Consider the following 22,314-nt stretch of genomic DNA (forward strand, 5'->3'; position numbering starts at 1 on the left):
TTTTTTTTTTCCTAGGAGATGCTCAAACATCATTTTTTCCACTTGAGGTGTCTTGTGATTATCCCATGTTGGCTCTACACAATTGAATCAAGTACTTTCTAATTTCTATAGCTTAAAACTTTAACATGTGCTTTTATATATCACTTTTTCTAAGATTATGATATATAGTATACAATTATGTAGGACTATGCCACATCAAAGGATGATACAAACTTTTGAGGTATTTTGGACGGTTTTTGCTAAAGCAGATTGGACCAACTTTTGGATAGTGTGATGCACAAAAGTAAGTCTTCGGTACTTCCGGAGCACAGACAATGGTGCTCCATTCTCTTACATTTATGGTGAGGTCCATTAATTAAATTTATAGTGGGGTTCATCATAAATGTGAGAGGAGGGAGCACAATTTCTTTGTACTCCGAGAGTACCTAAGAATTTTCCGATGCACAGTTGTTAGGACAACTTGGACAATTGTTTGCACAACTTGTAGCAGCTTTTTGGACAGTTTTTGTATTGGGAAGCTACTTAAACATGTTGGTTTCTACGTTAGATGTTACTAGGATTATGAAAATATGTTTAAGTCTTATTTTCCAAATAATTGCTTCGAAATCTCGTTTGTGTGTGTGTTTTTAATTCTTGTTATGCTCTGTCAATAACACTAAATGCAGCATCTAAAGGCTTTATCATATGAAAAAGGGAAGCTATTTGGTTACCACGCTATAATAATCTCTCCATGTCAAAGTCAGAAATATAAACTCACTATAAAAGACTTCCTTTATGGTAGCAAAATATACAAGACAGGGTGTAGACCAGGCCAAAGAATATGGTGCAAGGCTTACATTTGCTTTTGGAAAAAATAGAAGTGAATGATAATAAAATTGGACATAACTAACTCTTAAGTATAGGCTTTTCAAGGCTTCCAATGATCATATCCAACAAAATTATTCTCATTCTTGATACTAGGGGTGCCCAAAGTTCTCAAGTATTTCTGACAAAACAACACGTCCTGGCCCTCCAATGATGAGTGAAGTGTGAAACAGTTACCCTTCCTCCTGGAACCAGTTGTGGCAGTTTCATAGATGGGGATGAATTTGAGTATCTTTCTGACCAGGACATTGCTGCAGGTAGGGGTATGCATGGGTCGGGTTGAGTCGGGTTAAGAGGATTTTTTGACCCAACCCATCATGGTGGGTCAAAAAAAATTCAACCCAACCCACATGGGTCGGGTTGGGTCGAGTTGAACCCATGGGTTTGACAAATTTTTATTATTATTATTATTATTATTAAATTGAGTAAAAAAAATATTAATATATTAAAAAAACCTAAAGATTAGTATCAATGTAATTCCTTAAAGGCAAACAACACTAATAACTAAACAACAATAGTAATTTATTAGGATTTGTGTGAACTAATTGGCTTTTATATAGGATAGGAAGAACTGGCTATTTGAAGAAATTTATTAATTATATAATATATTTTATATATATATTAAATTAGTATTAGTAGGAGGAATTGAGGAAATGCTGCTCTACAGCTGGTTTTTTTTTTTTTTTTTTATTAAATATATAATATATATTTAAATAAATAAATAAATATATATATATTAATATATATATAAGTGCCCTACAATTGATTTTTAAAAAAATTATTAAATATAAAATATATTTTAAATATATATTAAATATGGGTTGGTCGGATTGGGTTTGGCAGGTTTGTAATTTTATGACCCAAACCCAACCCGACCCGCCATAAAAAAAATTTTGTAACCCAACCCAACCCACCAAGCCTTAAAAACCGACCCAACCCGGCGGGTGAGGTCGGGTTTAGCAGGTCGGTGGGTTTTCTGCACACCCCTAGCCTACAGGGAGAACTCCAAACAGTACCAATACTAACAAAAACATGAAACAGGGAACATCCCAGCCATATTAGGTAAAATTAAAATTTATAATGCATAAATTAAAAAAATAGAACCCAAATTGAAAATTCCCTTATATTGGCTTTTTATTATTATCATTTTATTATTTTTGCCTTAGTTTTTGGGATGGGTGGCCCCTGGACCATTTAAGTCAACTAAACATACAGAAGCAATTACTCAAAAACATAATATCATGGCTTTTTAAAAGGATTGCTATAGTTTGAGAGGGATAATCATCTTGTAGCTAATTTGCAAGGTGTAAGCCACAGCTCGTACTAGCATCTTCCTACTCAACATTATGTTAAATTAGTAGAAATTTATTATAGTGGCCACCAAGAGAAACAATATAAAACATAGAAGTACCTCCATATGTTCCAGCAAAATCCAAGGCTTTGAAAAATATTTCCGGGTTCAGCAAAGATAGTGCCAGTGGAGGAATCAAAGTCAAGAGGTATGGTAGAGGGCGGCTCTCCCTCGTTGGGAGTTTCAGCACTGAACATTCACCAAATTAAAAATAGTAAGATCTTTAAGAATCCAAATATGGATCGTATACTCTATCTTTAACTCAAATAGATAGATAGAAACCAACACAGTCAGTGATAACTCTACCACTAATAATTTTTTGATTAATGGCAAAGCCAAGAAGTGGCTTCTAATGCCAGTGGTTTCATTGTCACTGAATACAGTTTCAGTGATGCATAGACTGAGAGTTCGGAAGCAATATGCCAATAATACATTGCTATCTAGAAATGGACATGATCTAAGTTTAATCAAAAGGGATGTAAAGGGCACTTACAGTCTGCAAGAAAGTCAGCCAGACCCAAAACAAATCCAATATACGATGTAGCAATTGCAAGAAGTGAGGACACTTGAATAATAGGCTGCAGATTATATAAATGAAACCAGAAAAAAGAAAAAGAAGGGATATCATCACTTTGAATTGCACATCATTTTAAATTCTGACCTGAAAATTAAAAATGTTCCATGCTTTACTTACTCCAACAACTCCGTTGGTAGATTGCAATTGCTGCAATGGGTCCATGATATTACCTGAGCCCATGCATTATTTGAAATGCTTCCCAGAATAACAGCATTCCAGACAAGAAATAAAACAAGCGGTATTGCTCTGCCTAGAACTATGGCAGTCCTGCAAAATAACAAGTTGATGTTAAACATACAAATTTTTTAATAGGCATTTCAAAATAGATAAAACAAACACTATCTAGAGCATAACTCATCAGACAGGAAAGAACTGAGAGACAGTTAAATCTCATTTATAAATGACACCCTCTTCAAATTATGGCTAACTAATAAAAATCATGTGTTAAAAAGCAAATGAGGAAGTCAAGAAAAAAAGAAGAGACTCCAGTTAGTTCCTTACACACTTCACATGTACATATATTGATGGGCATTCTAAATTTCAGATGCAGCATGAGGGTACACATCTGACTGTCGGATTTGTCTGTTTTGCACAGATCTTCCACCTTTTGGAGCTTACCCATGTCAACTTGTGTCTACATGGGTATGGCAAGTTGAAAGGTCTGGGTTACACTTACCCTGCAAATCAAGACCTATGACCTTTTACTACAGCACTATCACTATGGCAGTGCTCAAGACAATAAAGAAAAGGTACCTAAGATCTTGTCCTTTTGAAGCAAACAATGTATCAGACAAATGGGTAAAATATTACAAGATCAGCAAAAAGCTAGTTTGAGGGCAGCATACATTTAAGGTTACCTAGAGAGCTGAAACATTACTGTCAAATTTGAAGTCTTTAAGACAGGCATATTTGGGCTCTTCCTCTCCTTGTGTTGACCCTATAGCCAGTCAGGTGGGCTATATATACTGAGATTCCTTTGTGGGTTTATGTGTTAGGGTGGGACAATTTGTGTGGATTTAATCCTAAATCCAAGTAATACTAGCCCCCAATTTGACTTGGTCCTCAAACATACTTACTCACCAAGCACACACAGAAAGGCTTGCATTGACATATCTGAAGCTCATAATGAACCAATGGATAGCATTTGATGTGTAATGCATATTCTCTTTGTGTGATGTTTAAAAACTGGGAGAGATGCCAAGGGATCATAGTCTAATGCTGGTCTCTTTCTATATACCAAATGTGTTTTAGCTTCTGGCCAGCATTTTAGCCCAATAGTCCTAACCTTTTTCTTACTTGAGAAAAATTATTTTTGTTCCCTATACCAGCCAAAAAGATGGTATTTTCTATTTAAAGGATGTTGCAAGATATTTGGAATTAGATCTTTATTTTACATCACCCATCATTTTGAATAATTGTTAAAAAAAGAAAAAATAAAAAAAGAAAAGAAAAGAGACAAGCTATAGCCTTTGCGCTTAGAATAAATGTTTCATTCTTCTTAGGAAATGCTGGTCCAGAAATCTACATTTTGAAGTTAAAACTTGACACAACTACCCACTAACATATGGATATCTACATTTGCAGGTTTCCGTTTAGCATGCATGAACTGTTGATAAAACAAGCTCAGCCTCTTACTTGAGGAGGCCAACAAGAACATTGTGTTTTGATAAAAACACAGTGACTTCCGAAAACCTAGACACAGGGACAAAGGTATGTGTGCATTTGTGAATTCATTATATTAGCCATATATTTATCCCTGCTTAGAGTGTTTCTTTGCATGCAGAAGATTCATGAACAGGAAAACAGTTATGCACACATTTCTTGACAAGAATGAATTAGACCCTCAAACTTCTGTCCAATAAAAAAATTGTCAGACAAAGGTTGAAATGAGGCACGTCCCCAAGTGCTTACATGTCCAATTATCTATAACTAAGTGCCGTACAAATCATAGGTTCAAGTTCATTTATGAAAGGATTAGTAAAATTTGAAATTATTTCTTCTCTTCTCTGACATATCCTGATTTAAAACAAACCACTTAATATGCTGAAGTTTTAAGCCTCTTCCCTGTTATACATGTATTATAACATTCATCTTTGTAGAATGACGTCTGGCAGCTTATGCTCTATGATATTTCAATTTAGTACCAAATTTGAAAATAATCCAGACTTCCTAAGTTTAATAGAGAATTCTCCATCTCTTGAACTAAAAGAGAGATGTGGTGTAGAAAAAAAAAAAAAAAAAAAAAATCTACCTCCTGGGCATGAGGATAAACTGCTTAGCCCGTTAGGGGTGAAAAGCCCCTGGATTACCTGGTAACTGGTTCTGGCGAGTGAGGTCAGTTGCCCGTAGGAGTTTGATTAACAGTGAGGATTGTCGTACAGTATGCTCTGCAACGTGCAACTAATCAGAGTAAAGTTCTCCTATGTCATCAAAAAAAAAAAAAAAAAATCCATTCTTCAATCCAAGTATAGTACAGAAAAAACATGGACAATGGGACTACAGTGGTCCATTATTGTAATAAGTGGCATAGAAGAATATTGAAGAAAATGTACTAGTCATTAAAAATTCTTTTAAATTAAAATTAATGAGTAACCTTACTAAGTTTATATGACAAGGTTGTCCTTTTTGTTCAGGTATACAATCTCTCACATGTACATTATTCGATGATTTACTAACAGGTGATATCCCCATCATTTTTGTCTTACAATGATTTTTAATATAATTCTATGAAATATAATGACAAGGAGGATTTCTGAGCTACAATGTTAATATTTTAGATACATCATCAAAACAAACCACATCTACAAATGTTCAAAATAGTACAAAGAAAATGCTGTATTGTCATGTTACAATTATAATAAACTTTTTATTCAGAATGTATGACATCAGACTATGTTAATTTTAATATCAAGCAAAACAGTGATGATAAGATTTATCACCTTACTTTTGACAGGTTTCCTTCAAGATCCGTGCAAATAACATGTACCACATTCTGAAAAAAGTAGATATGAAATGTCAAAACTGCTTCAGTGTTGAATTACTGTAGGTTTGGTGATGTTACCTGGTAAACAAATGAAAGTGCAATTATGGGTATACTCATAGGAACCACTTTAAAGTTGGCTTTCAGAAGTGCATCCCACTGCAGGTCTCCACTTGCAACAGCCTGACAAAAAAATTATTTCTTGCTTAGTGAAAAATGCACAAAAGTAAACTCACCACCAAAATACATCATTAATGCGTATCTATGCATAGAAATTATGGTAGATACACAGAAGAACAAACAAGTAAATGGATGTGAGCAACTAGGCAAAAGATTTTTTTTTATGTCCCTTATTTTATTATTTTGTTTCTATTCCCCTTTGCTGCAGAGAAAAAGAAGGGGGGGGGGGGGGGTTAGTTAATTTTGGTAGCGATATGTACTATCTTAAGCTAATTCCTTACAACACAAGCCAAATTGATAGAAGTTTCAGTTTTCACTAATGTAATTACTAGAGTTTAAAATTGTAAAATTTAAAATAAACCTGCAAATTTTGCAGTAACAATATAATTTCATCAGTCTTGTACCCATGCAGAAACCCCTATATTTTTTGGTCCTAAAGTTCATGCATGCATATATGCTGATAGATAGATGACAATGGACGTCTAAATCATCTTCAACATCCTCTAATTCACTGGATCAAGTGATTTTTATTTTTATTTTTTAAATTGACTTGCCCTTTTGGTTGTCCTGTGGAATTTGAATGAGCCTATCATATTTTGTCAAGGATCTAATAAACAAATTCAAATGAAATTATTTAGGAAAATTTCCAAGTCATCAGAAGAGGGAATTATTCTAAGAAATCATAATATTGCCCTGTTTCAAATTCTTAATGAATAACTGTTAATCTTGAACTGCCCAAATTAAGTATATAATTAGTTAAAACATGACTTTGGAACTTTTCTTCTTAGTAAAAACTCCTACATCACAAAAAGGGTGCAGTATCATATAAAAGCATATTATAAAGAGAGAGAATTACCAGAAGAGCTGCAAAAGAAATGATGATTCCAGATACAAGAACTCCATTAATGGCACCAATAAAGCACTTGCTACAATTGAAGATTAGCTAACAGTCAATTTCAAGCCCCAAAGAAAAGAACATTAAAAGAGATTTAAATTTCCTTACAAGAGCTCTGGTTAATAGGTTCAATTTATTGGTAGTTTAATGATGAGGTTTTAAAATCTTAAAAGATACTATATCAGTCTACCATTGGAGCTACTGCTCTACATCACCAACTAAAGGAATGTTTCTGTTGGATTGAACGATTTATATACACAATTAAAATTTTAGCATGGAGATGAAAGGTAGTGTTGTGTATGGGAAAAGTGTTTAGGGAATTTTAATTTACCCTAACACATATGCTAAAATTAGTACATTATTCCACGTTTACCCCTTACCCTTAGTATGTAAACCTCCTTAGAAAAACCTTATGGCCTGTTTGGATTAAAGGGGAGTTAGGGGGAGTAGAGTAGATATGGTTGGAAATTAGCCTATTTCTGACCAACTCTATTCTACTCCCCTCCACTCCCCCTTCCTCCTCCCTCAATCCAAAAAGGCCCTTAAGCTGGGATATAAATATCATATAATCCTAGCTTGTACACAGTAAATCCATTTGTAACTTCCTAAGAAGACAAACAACAAGGCTATAGACATGGCAGATTTTATGAAGAGTGTTTTTGCCCAAGTGAAATCCAAGAGTGAAGTGTCCAGTGCAAAGTACAAGTCAACAGCTGATGTTCATTGAAAGAAGCATCTCTTCAAGGAAGGAGACCTCGTGTAGGTGGTTTTTACTTTTTAGTCAATAAAGACAACCTGCTAGATCTTAGAAAAGTAGGTCATTGCAAGGTCTTGAACAGAGTCAGTGACAATGCTTACCAATTACCAAGTGCAGCTTTCACTCCACTTCAACATTTCATATGTCTTCAATGTGAAGCACTTACTACCTTACTATGCAGCTGAGGAAGATTTCTCTGACACTGTCCATATTTGTGGACAAGTTTCTTCTATAGGGGGTAATTTCTAATGTAGAAGTATGGACAATTCACAATTCTAAAACTTTCTGTCTTGCCAAGTTGTCTAATTGTTGTTGTTAATTATTAGCTGCAGTTAGCTGCATGCTGTCCGTTAGTTGTTTGATAGATGGTTGTTAACTGTTAAGAGGCTATAACTTGGTTAAGCAACCAGGGTATGAGGGTTGCATAACCAATTACTGGTTATATGAGTGTATAAATAGACAAGTCCTAGCCATTTTGTAATCAGTTTTGAGTTGTAATAAGAATTTTACTTCTAATACAGAACAGAGATCTGATTTTCTCTTTTTCTGGACCTGCTACTTTCTCTAAACTCAAATCTCACTCTTTCTTTGAAAAAATTTAATTTGTGTCAGTTCAATAATAAACCAAGTCTGATTTGAATTAGTTCTTAGGTAAATATCTCAACTTACAGAAGAAATTGATAGACTAGGAGAATGGGAAGAAAGCAAAACTAACCTTCCAAAGTAGCATATGCATCCAAAAATCAATGAAAACAAAGTTGCACTTTCCCATCTGCAACCATAATGCTGACATCAACTCCTAAATAACATACAAAATGTACTTGAACTATAATACATAAAACTGCCACTCAGAGAACCACAGATTTGGAAAGCATAAAAACAAACGCCACCTTTAGGAAAGCAGAAAAATCGTTTATTCGTACAATGGAATGCCAAGAAATTTTGTCAAAATATCTGAGGAACAACATTGCTCTCGGAGCACCTAAGTTTTTTCCAGAAATTATGGTAACATGTATATGTAGTGGTCCTCTTATGTATGGGACCTACATCCACAAGTCTCATTATATGTGAAAGGGGCATTGCATAGAACTGTTGCATGAAACAGTGATATAGTGATATACACAACACTGTTCAAAGTAACTATTCCTAATATACAAAATTGTGGATGGCTGACATGAAAGCACCAACTGGGGCAAAAGCTTCTGCTGTGAACATGAATGAGTACTCTTCTCTATAGAGATACTGCAGGGACCAGTTGTTCCAAAGTGTCATTAAAACCCTGGTTTAGGTCCGTCCAAGTTTACTCCCACGTATTTATTCAAAACGTTATTGAATGCCTGCAACATAAAACAACAAAAACGAAAATTTACCAAGAATGCACTGCAGTTAGGTTTCAAATTTTTGGATAGAAGTTAACCTATTCAAGGGCAAAGTTGAATGACATTCTAGGCAATTTGCACGTTCTGTATTGGTGCTCACTTCTCAACATATGGAACTAGAATTATAGTTATATGTTTGCAGGTAAGCCAATATACAAGCATGTCTACCAAGATGATGATATGGTAATTGGGAAAATGTAAAAGAGAAAAAATGAAGAGAGGACACGGTGATAGATTGAGACTTATTTTGGGGAAAAAGACAATGTTGTCAAAGTTTATTTGATCACAAAACTACAAGGAGTACTGGCTGTACAAGAGTAAGTGAAAGTGGAAATGTATATATTCCAAAACTTTACAGTTAAAATATTATATGCCATGACAGAATCAACCAAATCCACCAGGCAAAATTCTGATTAAAAAAAATTGATATTGAATTCTTCACAAGATACCATACAATGGACTCCTTTTTTTTCTTATCTCTATTCATGGAACTAATGATAGACAAGCATTAGCCAGTACTTTTCATGATTAGATGAACTCAATAAAGTAAGGGGCCTCTGTTCCAGGGAAACCAGCCACCAAAACTATAAACATTTTAACCTTCATTTATTCTGTGCACTGGCTAATGCAAGTGAACCCTGACTACCACCAGATTCCCACCACGATACAGCTTTGTCATTTGTTGGGACAAGCTACTGTAAGAAACATAGTATGATGTTCATGGTGCAAGGGCATTTCATATTTTAAAACAATGAAAAACCACAATGACAACATTATCAAATGGAAGGATCCTAATCCACAAAAGCATTCCATGGCATCTCTGTAAATTAAATTTAAAATTTTCCAAAGAGAAGTTCAGGTGAGATCTTGCTCAATAACTATTCCTTGCAAAAAAAGGCCAATCAGGGGAATGAAATCCAATGAATGAATATGATCAACATTGAAGACCACTTTTTCATTGTTTCATGCAACTCTAAAAGGCATATCATAGCAATTCATAATGATGGCTGATCTGCTAGTTTTTTTTTCTTTTTAAAACACACTATTCAAACCGAAGAGATTATTATTATTTTTTTTTGATAGATAAGTAAAATTTTATTGATCAAAGAGATTATTAATAGTCTTGACATAGAAGAAGAGCCACATTGTTTTTTCTTTCTTTTTTGACTGGTAATTACACATGCATTGGGTCGGTCTTGAATCCTCAATCCCTTCTACCATCTTGCAGTTACAAGGGAGGGAGTGACATATGAACTGGAGCTCATTGGTGAAGATGAACCGCACTATATCCTATTTCTTCGCTCAACCCCCACCCAACACAGCAAAAATGGATGTTGCGTACATCCACAGACTAGAAGATATGACAATCATTGAGTTCCAAAAAAAACAAATTTGACGAGAGCACAGCATTACCTGGAGTGCAAATGACTCTTTTCCATTCAGAATTGCATCCATTGCATTAAAATGATCATCAAATGCACCATAGAAAACCTGGTAGAACTTGTTCCTGACACATAGTGATGAATGACAAAATTAAAAACCAAAAAGTAAATGCATTATTCTTTCACAGAACTTATGTGAAGAATGTGAAATTAGCAAGTACCTATCTTCCTCAGTGATCTGTTGATCCATCTCATCAAATTTCCGTGTAAGGACTTCTGCCCCCACTGGTGAAAGCAAATGAAGGATCAAAGCCTCCAAAGTTCTTGGGAAATTGTACTGAAAGAAAAAAGGGTAATTAGTTTTACATGCTTGAAGATAAGATGACTAAAATTTATTCAATAAATAATCCTCAAATGGCCGAACATACAACGGGCTAATTAGGATATACAAAGCAATTGGAAACAAAGACAAAGTACAAGACATGACACTTGAGCCACATTCCCCCCAACAAGTGGGGCTTCTTTTACCTCGTGAAAAGAAAACTGAGGAAGATATTCCTGTGACAAGACCACCTTTGGCATGGTGGTAAAAATCCTTCTAAAGTTTGATAATGCAGGTACTAATCAATGTGAGGCAAAGGGGTTGGAGCTCATAATTATTCATTAGCTAATAGAAAATGGATAGGTACATAAAATAAAATTTAAAGAATTTCAAATTATTTCCAGAAATGAATAAGAATGAAGTATAAAGATATCAGTAATTGGAGACCCTTCAAATCTCGTAATTCCTTTTACTTTCTTATCACTTCAGTCAACACTTTGTTTGCCACATAGAATATTAAAGGGTAAAGAGATCACACTCACCACATTCATTCTTTTAATATCAGTCAGGCAACAACTTACATAAAAGATGCCATTTAGATTAAACAAAACTTTACCATCTCATAATATGTATTGAATAAAATTATTTACCATACCCTTTATGTACCAAACAAGTATTAACACAAAACTCAGTAACCTTTTTGAAGTGTAAGCTTCATTGGAGCGTACAGACTCACCGCCATAGCTAAAAATACACGTTGCAGGGTACTTGGTTGAAGGCTCCAAAGAATTTTAGCAACTGGATCATCTTCCAAGTGAAATAAATTAGCTGGCACAATTTTCTTGCATTCACCTTTCACTCTAGCAGTAGAATCATCTATCAAAATCAATTGCAGTAGTGGGCTGTGATCAGAAATGTTAATATAGTCATGAACCAGAGAAACAATTTCTTGAAGCACCTGGAGAGCAATGGGTTCCAGGTCCTGCAACAGATTCTTCTGCTGCACTTCTTTTTCTTTTGAATCTGCTTCCTCATAAGCCTGATCCAAATCATTGCCACGATGATCTGCTTATCAAATATCAAATTATGATGTAAGATAAAGTATATAGCCGCTGACTTGGAAATGAGCAGCAAATTTCCTTCTTTTTTACTCTGATATATAAAAATAATAATTGAAAAAAATAGAACAAATAATCCTGATATATGACACAGATTTCATGAGCTTATAAGAAAATGACCTGCTTTTCCAATACTAGGCAGCTCACATATATGCCTCTTCATGTCCCTTATTATAGTAGAAGAGGTCTTATGTAGCACTTGGTCCTGCCCTAATTGTACATCACCAAATATAACAGCACTCACTAATAAACTTCTTATTATATATTCGAAAAAATAAAAAAAATAAAGGTAGGTCTTAAATATGACTCCTCCACAGAATTAAGACTGACACAGACGAATGAAATCAAAGATTTCATCACTATATCACATTTAACTAGCTATGAGTCTGTCTGAAATTCATATTAAATTAGTTCCATAATCAACTTTTACAAATTTGTAAGAGACCTGATATCCTAAACTTCTGCAGGATAAGAAAAAAAATGTTATAGAAATTAAGCATTAAAGGCCAAAAATAATAGGGGAAAAGAAAAAGAAGATTTCAGTAAAAGTTTTAGAAAAATTATGCAGACATATGAAATCATCTTTAATTTCATGACTGCTGGTAATTCTGAAGCTCTAGGACATTTCAACGAGTATCTTTCCCAAAATACTTTCCATACCCATGGAAGTAAGAATGAAAAAGACAACTCAAGCAATAGAAAATACATTCTAAAGTGGAAATCATAAATATAAAAAGGATTGTTTCTGTCACTCCCCACTCCCCACCCCATAAAACGGCTGTTTGCCAACATTATCTAGCATCAAATGACATATGTAAGAGAGATACATATGTTTATCCGTCAGTCTTTTATATAAAATGTTGATTTGATGAGTGAATGACACATGAAATTGACACAGAACTAATGTTAGCTTTTCACACTAGCTAGCTTAACCAACATATTTTAAAGAATCTATACTACCAAGTACCTTTTCAATATTTTGTGCAAATAATATGCATCCATGTGCTCTTCCATAAAAGACATCATGTTGGATCGCCACCAAAAGTTAATAGCAATGGTCATATCATCACTGTCTACTTGGTGGAACCTGTAACAAACAGAAAAAAACAATTACCTAACCTGAAGATACATATAGAAGAAGGTTCAGTCCACAAAGAGAAATCATTAAATAATGAGTAAACACTGTAATGATATGACACTCATTACTTAAAAAATAATAATAATAATAGAAAGAAATAAGTTAACTACGCTAATAATGTCACAAACACTGCCATCCATCCAGATAACAACCAGCTAAGCTTTAGTTATTGTTGTTGTTATATTACAAGTAAAATGGTAGTAAAAATTATTATGAGTTATTTAAGAATGCCACATAAATAATGATAGCAGAGGGAACTACAGGCACAGAGATAGGTACTGTCAAGGAAAAAATTATATCATGTGCAATGAAAACCGTTGACAGCGATAGTTGAGAGTGCACCATCACATGTGGAATGATTGAGGATCATAAATTTGTAAGGTTAAGGTAAAGAAAACAAAGTCATGCATTTTAACAGATGGAGTAGCCCACAATAAAATGGAATGACAGGAGAATATGCACAACTGACCGAAGTAAAGAAGTTAAGCATGAATCAGATTCTATTATGCAGTACTGCCAAAGGATGCATTAACAGGTATCCTAGTCAAAATCAAATTTTTAGTTTTCAACAACCATGCATATATTGCATGTTAGAATTTTCACAGAAAATGGATAACCATATTGTCTCTAGTTCCATTTCAGAGATCAAACATAAGTCTAGACAAGAAGCAAAGAAAATGACTAGCACACAGCTAAATAGTTGGAGTAATCATAAGTAGATAAGAATGTAATCATAAGTAGACAAAGTAATCATCACCAAAAAGAAGCAGATCACAATAAAGAGGGGATAGAGAGATGGTGAGACCATACACTACTAAACTTGAAGAGAGGGACATATCATAAAACTAGAAAATGGTCAACAATATATATATTTGTAAAGAAGGGATCTAACAAATGCAACATTGGCATAAATAGACAGAATTAGACCTTACCAGCCTTCAGGAATGAAAAGTACATCACCTGCATGAAGAACAACCTTCTGCGAGTGCTCCATTGCACATTTTGCTCTTGGATAAGTTGAAAAATCAGGGTTTTCTAAAGCAACAGAACTGCCAAATGCACAAAAGATTTTTTTTTTAAATGCAGGCCACACAAAAATTGAAATCTGAAAATTATTTATGTCATTGAGCAAAAATTAGAAGTATCAGCATTTCATAAATCTTATGGGTAGAGAAGAAGCAAATAATTAATTTCCTGTTGCCAATATTTAAAGTAGCATACCTATGGTTTGAGGCCTCACCATATATTGGCAATGGGTATAACATTGGAGTAGCAGAAAGAGGCCATAAGACAACTGCATAGCATGGAAGCTCTTATGTTGAGTACCCATACAAAAGAAAACTATTTTATGCAAACCCCCCCTCCCCACCAACAAAAAAAGACTTATGTTGAGTAATTTAATATTCAAGGCTGAAGATGTTGGGTGTGCGTTATACACCAATGTTATTGATAGACCAAAATCTCAGTATCTCAGCTCATGATGTCATCCCCTAAAAACTAGCCATGAAATGCCAACCATCTTGGTGAAACAAATCAGCAGTCAACATTTTGTGGATATAATGATTCATAAGGTATATATATGTGTGTGTGTTACTTCCACTTAATTGATTGTATCCTCAAATACATTTAAGCCAATGTGAACTTGTGCTTTGCAAAAAGAAATGCCTAACATGGTTTTGCAACTGAAAAGGAAATAACAGTTTTAAAAGTTGCAAGATCCCAATCCCCCCTTTCATTCCCCTTCTTCCCCCCCCCCCCCCCCCCCCCCCCCCCACCTCTTGTCATTTGATAAGGTAATTAGGTCATCCACTCTTGGCATGCATATGGGCCATCCATGGCTAAGGAAACCAAAAATAATGACTTCACCTTGTTTGCAGCCAGCAACTACGCACAAAAGGTTATGGTGTGGATCATAGGGAGTACTTGATCTAGCTTGAGAATTGTTCATCCACAAGTTGATAGGTGCTAGTGCTTTCCTCTCCAAAAATGCAGGCTGCAGAAGTAACCAGGCTTGATTAGAAAAATAAAATCTGTGAAAGAACACTTTTGCAGAGAGCAATGGACTAGACAACGGTGGATAGTGAAAAGAAATATACTTACTGTTTCAATATCTTCCCTCAAAGTTTCCAACTGAACCTTCTCTTCATTATCAGCATTCATAATTGGTGTCTAAATAATAAAATACTCAAAGTTGTTAAACCATAACCCTCTCAAAGGCAAAGTGCAACCTAAAAACCAAAAATTGATACATCCAAATCAAAATAAATACAAATTTATGAATTATACAAAAGCCCATGAAGTTGGAACCTGTGATAAATAGATTTGTTCAAGAGCATCTTCTGCATAACGCCCAATTAGGCCATGACTTTCCAATTCAGAATTGACACAACCAAAATCTCTGTTTTGCATTCGTTGCTTACAATAACCAATGAAGGTAGAAAATGGTAATGGAACCTACAAAAAGAAAGGGAATTAGAGTAATTGGGTTTGTTGACTTCCATGAGAGAGAACAATTCAAAGTTCCATAATGTTTAAAAAAAAAAAAAATTAAAAATTACCCTCTCATGACTTCTAAGATCACCATAAAAGACAGAGGCTGATTTTGAGAGCATGGCCTCCACAATACCAGACCCTACTCGTTCCTAAATTTCCATTAAGTTAAAGAAATCAAAAATTCATCTAATGACTTTATAAATAGAAAACTAATAACTGCAAAAGCAATAGGTAGAACAACCTTTGTAGCTATGCTACTCAAGCATACACAAATAAAATTTAAGCGTATGTGCATTAAGGCTTATTCTTTAAGGCCAAAATCAAATATATTAGTCACAGTGTCAAGAAGATCATGCATCATGCACACACACATTTGAACAAGAATTTTAGGCTAAAACACACTTTTGACTCCTAGAATTTATTCCAAATTTCATTTTCATTCCTCAGTGCCATGTCAGCACTTTGTCACATATCGTAATTGAGTTCTTGAACAAATTTGAAACATATCCCATTACAAAAATTGCATACATGGCAGATAAAGTGCCAACATGGCACATTAAAAAAATTAATGTGGCATGGAATAAATTTACCATAAAAAGAAGAAAGGGAAAAATTAATACCTTTTTAAATATTTTAGGGTCGTAATTGAAACTTTTTAAATTTTAAAGTACAACAAACTTGAGCCAAATTTTGAGAACTAAAAAGCATATCTCAGCCATAATTTCAAGGAAAATCCCAAAGCTCCTAACAATTTCACTACATAAAATACCAATGAGCTCTAGCTCAATTGGCATTTCCTCCCCTAATAAGTGCTAGGTGAAGAGTGAAATCATAGATTTAAAACCCATCAGATGCGTATGTAACTTACCAATCAATTTTTACAAATGGCATTAACTCCACATCTAATTTCATCCACCATAGCAATATCATTTGCAAAAGACATACCCATCAAGGTACTTTCTGCTGAATCCACTTAATGAGCTCATTCATCTATCACCACTAGTGCAAAATGGACAAAATAACGTGACAATAAATAAATTTCCAAGTTATTTTTTTGTCCTGTGTTTAAAAGTTAGCACATCAATTTCTAATACTAATGAAAGTAAAATTTATTGGTAATTGACGGTAGCATCACTCTAATTTCAATTATTGTATTGATCAAATTTCAAGGGATATGATCCTACTCAAAGATAGTTATCGTTATTACACAATTTGGCATGAAATTTACTTCTATTGCTTCTGAAAAGCCAACAAAAAATCAAAGAGCACCTAAGCAAAATTGCGAAACCTGCAAATAGTCAAGGCCGCCATTGGATGGATTCCACTTGGAAAAAGCTTTCCAGTCCTTAACGCATCCAGTAAACACCTGTAATTGAATAAGAAGAGAAAGAAGTAGAAAGTTTTGAGTAACATTTTTTTTTCCCGAGAAACAAACAGAGAATAGAGAAAGAGTGAGCGTGAAGTTTTACAGCGGGAACGTTTGTGGATTGGATCAGAGACTCGAACTCTAACAAGGAATGTAATATGAACAAGGAATTAAAAAAACAAAACTAGCATCACATCTTTAGGGGCTGCTTTTCCATAGGTATTAGGCACTAGTGTGCGGAGGCATTGCATTATTTCTAATCTGTCACTTGTGCAAAATCCACAGTAAAACTTTAGATGAACTATGATCTAATATTTTTCATAAAGAAAAAAGCAGTCTTAGATGTCAATATACAATGCTTTCAGTGAGACTAATTGTAGTCATAATTTTCTACTTTCTTTCAATTCACTTTAAAAGAGGAAAAGAAAAACATTTTATATCTGTAGAACAAAACAAATATAAGAAAGATACTTATTGCTCACAAAACATTGCCCTTTTTGATTGATACCCCACAAGTTTCATAAAATTGAAAATAATCTTTCTTGCTTGCGTGGGTTCATGTTTTACGAATCAGAAGAGGAATAGTGTTGGGCATTACGCAGTTATTTTATCTTCAAATAAAAATTCTTTTAAATTTAAATTTTTATTTGTCTAAACTAAAGTCGGTAAAAAAATTAAGTAGAAACTTGGCTTAATTTAGTATTTGTTGTAAAAACCAAATTTATTAATTTTAGATAAAAAAATTAATTTGCATGACACGTAAGCATAAGTCAATCAACAACTACTAGCACTAGGCGGTGATTCTTAAGGCGAGGCGGTGACTGTCCCTCCCTCTCCTATAAATACATAACTCCTATTCAAGTTCCAACACAAACCGAAACCGAAGCAAAAGTTTAGTAGTATATTTTCTCCTACTCCTATATTTCTTTCTTTCTTAAGTTGTTGAGAATTAATAATGATGGATGAGGAGGGCGAAATCCCTGGCTCCTGGTGGTCCTCTTCTTCTCCCAGTCATGATAACTTCCATCAAAGCGAGTCCATGACGAATTTGTTGTTGCTTCTCCAACAGTTTCCGTCTTCTGCTGATTCTGCTGCACAAGTTGTCGACTCCGAGGTTGTTATTACCGGAACCAATCAGTTACAATCTTCTAATTCCGCTGCTGCGCAAGATGTTTATTTCGAGCACGATGCTGTTAGTGTTACCGGAACCAATTCCAACTCCAACTCCGAGCACTCGTTTTTGGAGTTTATGGCTGAAGAGTTACCGCCTTTGGATTCCGCTCTGGAACATGAGATTACTATGTCAAAGTCACCAATGTACGCTGCTGTTGTCGATTCCTCCAAAGTTGCGAGCTGTAGCAATTCAAACGACTTGGTTCCTCTGCAATTGAATTCTGCATCATCTTTCTCGGTTCCTCTACCGATGCCTCCTGTTGATTTTGTTAGTGAGTGCACTTATTACAAGAGCAAGCCGGACCTCCCTTGCGCTGCACTCAATCAAGAATTCAATGTAGTGAACAATACTCAATTTCAGCCTCCAATTGCTAGTACTAATGCTATTGCTTCTTATCATAATTTTGCAGATGAGTTTGTTCCTCTATCATTGAATTCTGCAGTGACTGGTGTGGTTTCATCACCTCTACCAATGGCTCCTCCTCATCCTCATGCTGTTGATTTCAATAGCGAGCACACTTATTACAAAAGTAGGCCTGAAATCTCTTGCGCTGCTGCCAATCAAGTTAATCAACAATTCAATGTAGTGAACAATACTCAATCGCAGCCTCCAGTTGCTAATACTAATGGTATTACTTCTTTATCATAATTTTGCCTTTAAAGAGTTTATTTTGTATTCTTATTTGTATGTATTGCTTATAGAATTTCAACAATGCTATTATTTATATCACTCTCTTTCATGAATGAATTCTCATAGAAAGAATTTTTTTTTTTTTTTTTTTTTGGTACATTAGTCAGCTGTGTATTAGTTTGAGTTTTATTGCTCTTTGTTTTGTATTGTTTAGGTCTCTGTTTAATTGTAACTTGGAACTAGCCTTGTTTCTTCTAATGAATAAATCTTTATGATTTATCAAATTAATAAATAAATAGAACAATTCTATTATATCTATAATGTATGTTTATTTGCTTTGAGAATAGAGGCTTGTTTTTTTCAATTTAGGGTGTTGTGTTGAACAGTTATTTGATGATTGAATAGTTACATCAATTTGTGTTGTGGTTGTGGGTTTCTGCAATTAGCTGCCTCTACATCACTTGCTGAAATTTGCTTTCTTAACCATGTACAGTTTTTCAATTTACAGCAAAAGTCATTGAAAGTTCTGATGAGGCAAAGCGTCAAAGGAGGTTGGTAACAAGAAATTTTATGTTTTTTCAAATATTGTACAATGCTTCTCAATTTGTTTTTATATTTAAAATGGACTGCATACCAATTTGATTATTTTCCATATTAGGAAGCAAGCAAATCTAGAATCAGCTAGACAGTCTAGAAAAAGAAGACAAGACCTGATGAAAAACACTAAGATAGAGGTAATGCTTTGTGTTTTTTGTTAACGCTAAACACTCTCACCAACAGTATCCTTATATGAATGATAATTTAGGTTTTCATGGTTTAATATAGGTTGAACGTCTTAAGAGGACAGCCTCAGAATTATCACTGACTTGCTCGAAGCGTAAAGAAAATTGTGACACATCTCATTGTTGGAATAGAGTTGCAATAATTGATCGTGTGGCACTTATTGCACGGGTAAGTCTGAGAAACAAATCATGGAAGTGCAAGGGTGTAAAATTACTTTCACTTTCTTTCTTTCTTCCCTTTGTAGTTTTTGCATTCATATAGAATGTGTTGTTTATATATCATTTGGATTTTTTCAGGTCTATACATCTGAGAAACAACTTATGAAAGTGACAGGGTTCCACCCACTCGATGACCCAAATTTTATATCTATAGCTAAAAATGCTGGTCTAAATTTGTCGGATGTTAGAAGCCTGATACATGCACCTACATATCTTACTTCACAAATTCCACCATACCTTAACCAACTGGTTTCTACTTTTTCCAATGCTCCACATCCCCAAGAACAACGAGTGCAAAATCAAAATTTTCTGAAGACTGGTTTGCATGGGGCCATGCCTGGTTGGGACAATAACCAATAGAAAAAGTATTAGTTCAAAATTATTGATATTGATCTATACATCTTTCTATTTGTTATTATGATTTAGTTAAATCACTATTAGTTGATTTGGACAGAAGTACTAATAATGTAGGATTTGGATTTCAATTTCTTGTTGAAATGACTTGAATGATATGTTAAATTTTCCTTTTCTATTGATGAAATTTATGGATAGTTGAGCTTTATTAATTTTTTGAGTTGAAATTATTATGCGGGATATCACTAGTGTTTTTGTTGGAGCAACATACCTAGAGTTCAAATCTTCACATGATCACCTATTCTTATAAATGAAATATACATAACCTTCCTTCTTCTTTTCTTTTCTCTTCTTCTTCTTCTTCTTCTTTTTTTTTTTGGAAAGGGCTCTTTTTTTGTTACATGCCTAAATAGGTGTGCACCGCAATTTGGTCAAGAATAATATTTTAGTCTTGTAATAATGTTGCACATATCGTATTTGAAAATTAATCATTCATAACCATTCTGCAAGAGATGCTAGATGGAAACAAAGAATAGAAATGATAGGTTGATATTCCATATTGAATTAAGTTATACAAACTAAGAAATCTATGCAGTAAGACTGTCAGAAATTCATGGCAAATTTAGTGAACTTAATGTGCTTAAACAGTAAGGTGATGAATTCCTTTCACATTCAAAGACATGAACTCCAATCAATCTTTTGAACAAATAAACCATCACATGCAATCTCAATACAGTATCCAGTTTTGAAAGTTACAACTCACATAATGTGTGTCACATAACACCATTTTTACACATTATCCATTCATAAGAACTTATCCTCATCAGATAGTAAAAGAGGTGCACAGGTTAGCTACTAGTCACAAAATTTATGTGTATGCATGCATCTTTTTATTTTATATGTTTTTTCCCCCATTTAGGAAAGGGAACATATAAATATGGAAGTATGGGAACTGATTGCAAGTTATGTTAAATAGAAATAGAACTTACTAATGATACACCACCAAAACCCAGCTCACACATAGTGTTGACATTTACTTCAGCAACGAGCAACCCCATCACAACTTGGAGTGACTTAAAATTCTCACAAACTTCCCTATTTCATGAGTACTAACTCTCTCTCTCTCTCACACACACACACACACACAAAGCCTAAGGGAATTACCATAAAAGCCCAACGTGCATGTAACTGCAGAGGCTAGAAATCCAGATTATTGTGTCACATCAGGAATTGCAAGGATTCCGGCACCCACCTAATATTTGTTAATTAATAGCATTGAAGATAATGTATGGTCAAATTAAACCAATGTGTTGTTTGAATTAGTATACATCAAGCCAAAACAACGACATAAATGAACAATAACCTAATGGCATAGCCCCTAGGCAGCTTCTCCTTGATTTTCTCCAGATTTCATTCTTCTCCTTTATTTTGCTTTCAAGGGAATGCTCATGCAGTCATGTGCAGCGACCTAGAGGCACTCTTTTGCCTTCATGTGTTGTCCAGGAAGTTTTCTATAAATCCTTTCTTTTCCTCTGGGTAAGTTGCTTCTGCATTTGCTAGTGCACTGGCTTACAAAAGTGGAGTGAATGTCCTTATGTTTTGCTTGATAGTTTTTCCTTACTTAAACCTTTCACTACACATATGAAAAAGAACAATAAATAAAGCCAAGAAAACTAAGTGCTCCCGCAAACATCCAAGGGGGTGAAGGACTCTTTAAGTAGTTTAAATGAGGACTATAACCAGTCTTGAAGCCGCCAGACTTCCACATTTTGCCAATAGTTCATATGTTGAACATATATAATCAGTGGAGTTGCTCTCCCGAAACAAACATGTTTTTGATACCTTTCGTGCAATCAAAACACACAAACACATTCTATTTGCCACAAAACATTGAAGAATCCAATCAACCACACATTCTATTTACCCAGGGCCGGCTGAATGATGGAGCAAGAAATGCGGTCGCCTAAGGCCCCAAGTAAAAAAAAGGCCCCCAAATTTTAAACAATAAGGTTATTTATTATGAATAAATAAAATAATATTTTTTTTACCAAATGAAAAACAAATAAAAAATAGAGAAAAATGCAACGTTTACAATATTTTTCACAACACTTTTACAACTAATGCTAAGTAGCAGGTTGTTACAGCCTGTTATTGATGGCAAAAAAATAATTATAGTGATATTTTCAAATAGAAAACAAAAACAATTTAAAACCTAGGATTTGTTGTAAAAAATATTGTGAATGTTGCACTTCTAAAAAAAATATGAGTTTAGTTAGCAAGCTTTTACTAGCTTTCATCTAAGTCTACCACTAACACCACTCTTTTACTTACTACTATCAATCTACATCATCAA

The 22,314-nt window shown here is 34.3% G+C and overlaps 2 protein-coding genes and 1 pseudogene across 3 annotated transcripts; 1 reads left to right on the top strand and 2 right to left on the bottom strand.

Annotated features, from left to right (window-relative positions):
- Positions 1-1,796: 1,796 nt before the first annotated feature.
- On the bottom strand, positions 1,797-8,876 carry LOC115993034 (annotated as a pseudogene).
- Positions 8,507-17,397, bottom strand: LOC115993043. The gene is made up of 16 exons (XM_031117317.1): positions 17,370-17,397; positions 16,906-16,943; positions 16,725-16,802; positions 15,502-15,585; positions 15,251-15,397; positions 15,044-15,112; positions 14,810-14,936; positions 14,165-14,237; positions 13,876-13,992; positions 12,773-12,892; positions 12,251-12,266; positions 11,926-12,010; positions 11,424-11,752; positions 10,587-10,702; positions 10,397-10,490; positions 8,507-8,941 (listed from the first exon to the last, which is right to left on the bottom strand). The coding sequence occupies exons 1-16, from the start codon at positions 17,395-17,397 to the stop codon at positions 8,876-8,878; spliced, it is 1,587 nt and encodes a 528-aa protein (XP_030973177.1). The 3' UTR covers positions 8,507-8,875.
- A 302-nt stretch (positions 17,398-17,699) lies between these two features.
- Positions 17,700-20,069, top strand: LOC115970135. Of its 2 annotated transcripts, none has more exons than XM_031089826.1 (5): positions 17,700-18,604; positions 19,100-19,157; positions 19,265-19,340; positions 19,432-19,557; positions 19,686-20,069. In XM_031089826.1, the coding sequence occupies exons 1-5, from the start codon at positions 17,758-17,760 to the stop codon at positions 19,965-19,967; spliced, it is 1,389 nt and encodes a 462-aa protein (XP_030945686.1). In that variant the 5' UTR covers positions 17,700-17,757; the 3' UTR covers positions 19,968-20,069. The 2 variants fall into 2 exon arrangements, with proteins under 2 accessions (XP_030945686.1, XP_030945742.1); XM_031089882.1 differs by having other exon boundaries at positions 19,115-19,157.
- The last annotated feature ends 2,245 nt before the right edge of the window (positions 20,070-22,314 follow it).

Source organism: Quercus lobata, chromosome 1 (assembly GCF_001633185.2).
Source record: "Quercus lobata isolate SW786 chromosome 1, ValleyOak3.0 Primary Assembly, whole genome shotgun sequence".
In the NCBI taxonomy this organism is placed as follows: Eukaryota; Viridiplantae; Streptophyta; class Magnoliopsida; order Fagales; family Fagaceae; genus Quercus; species Quercus lobata.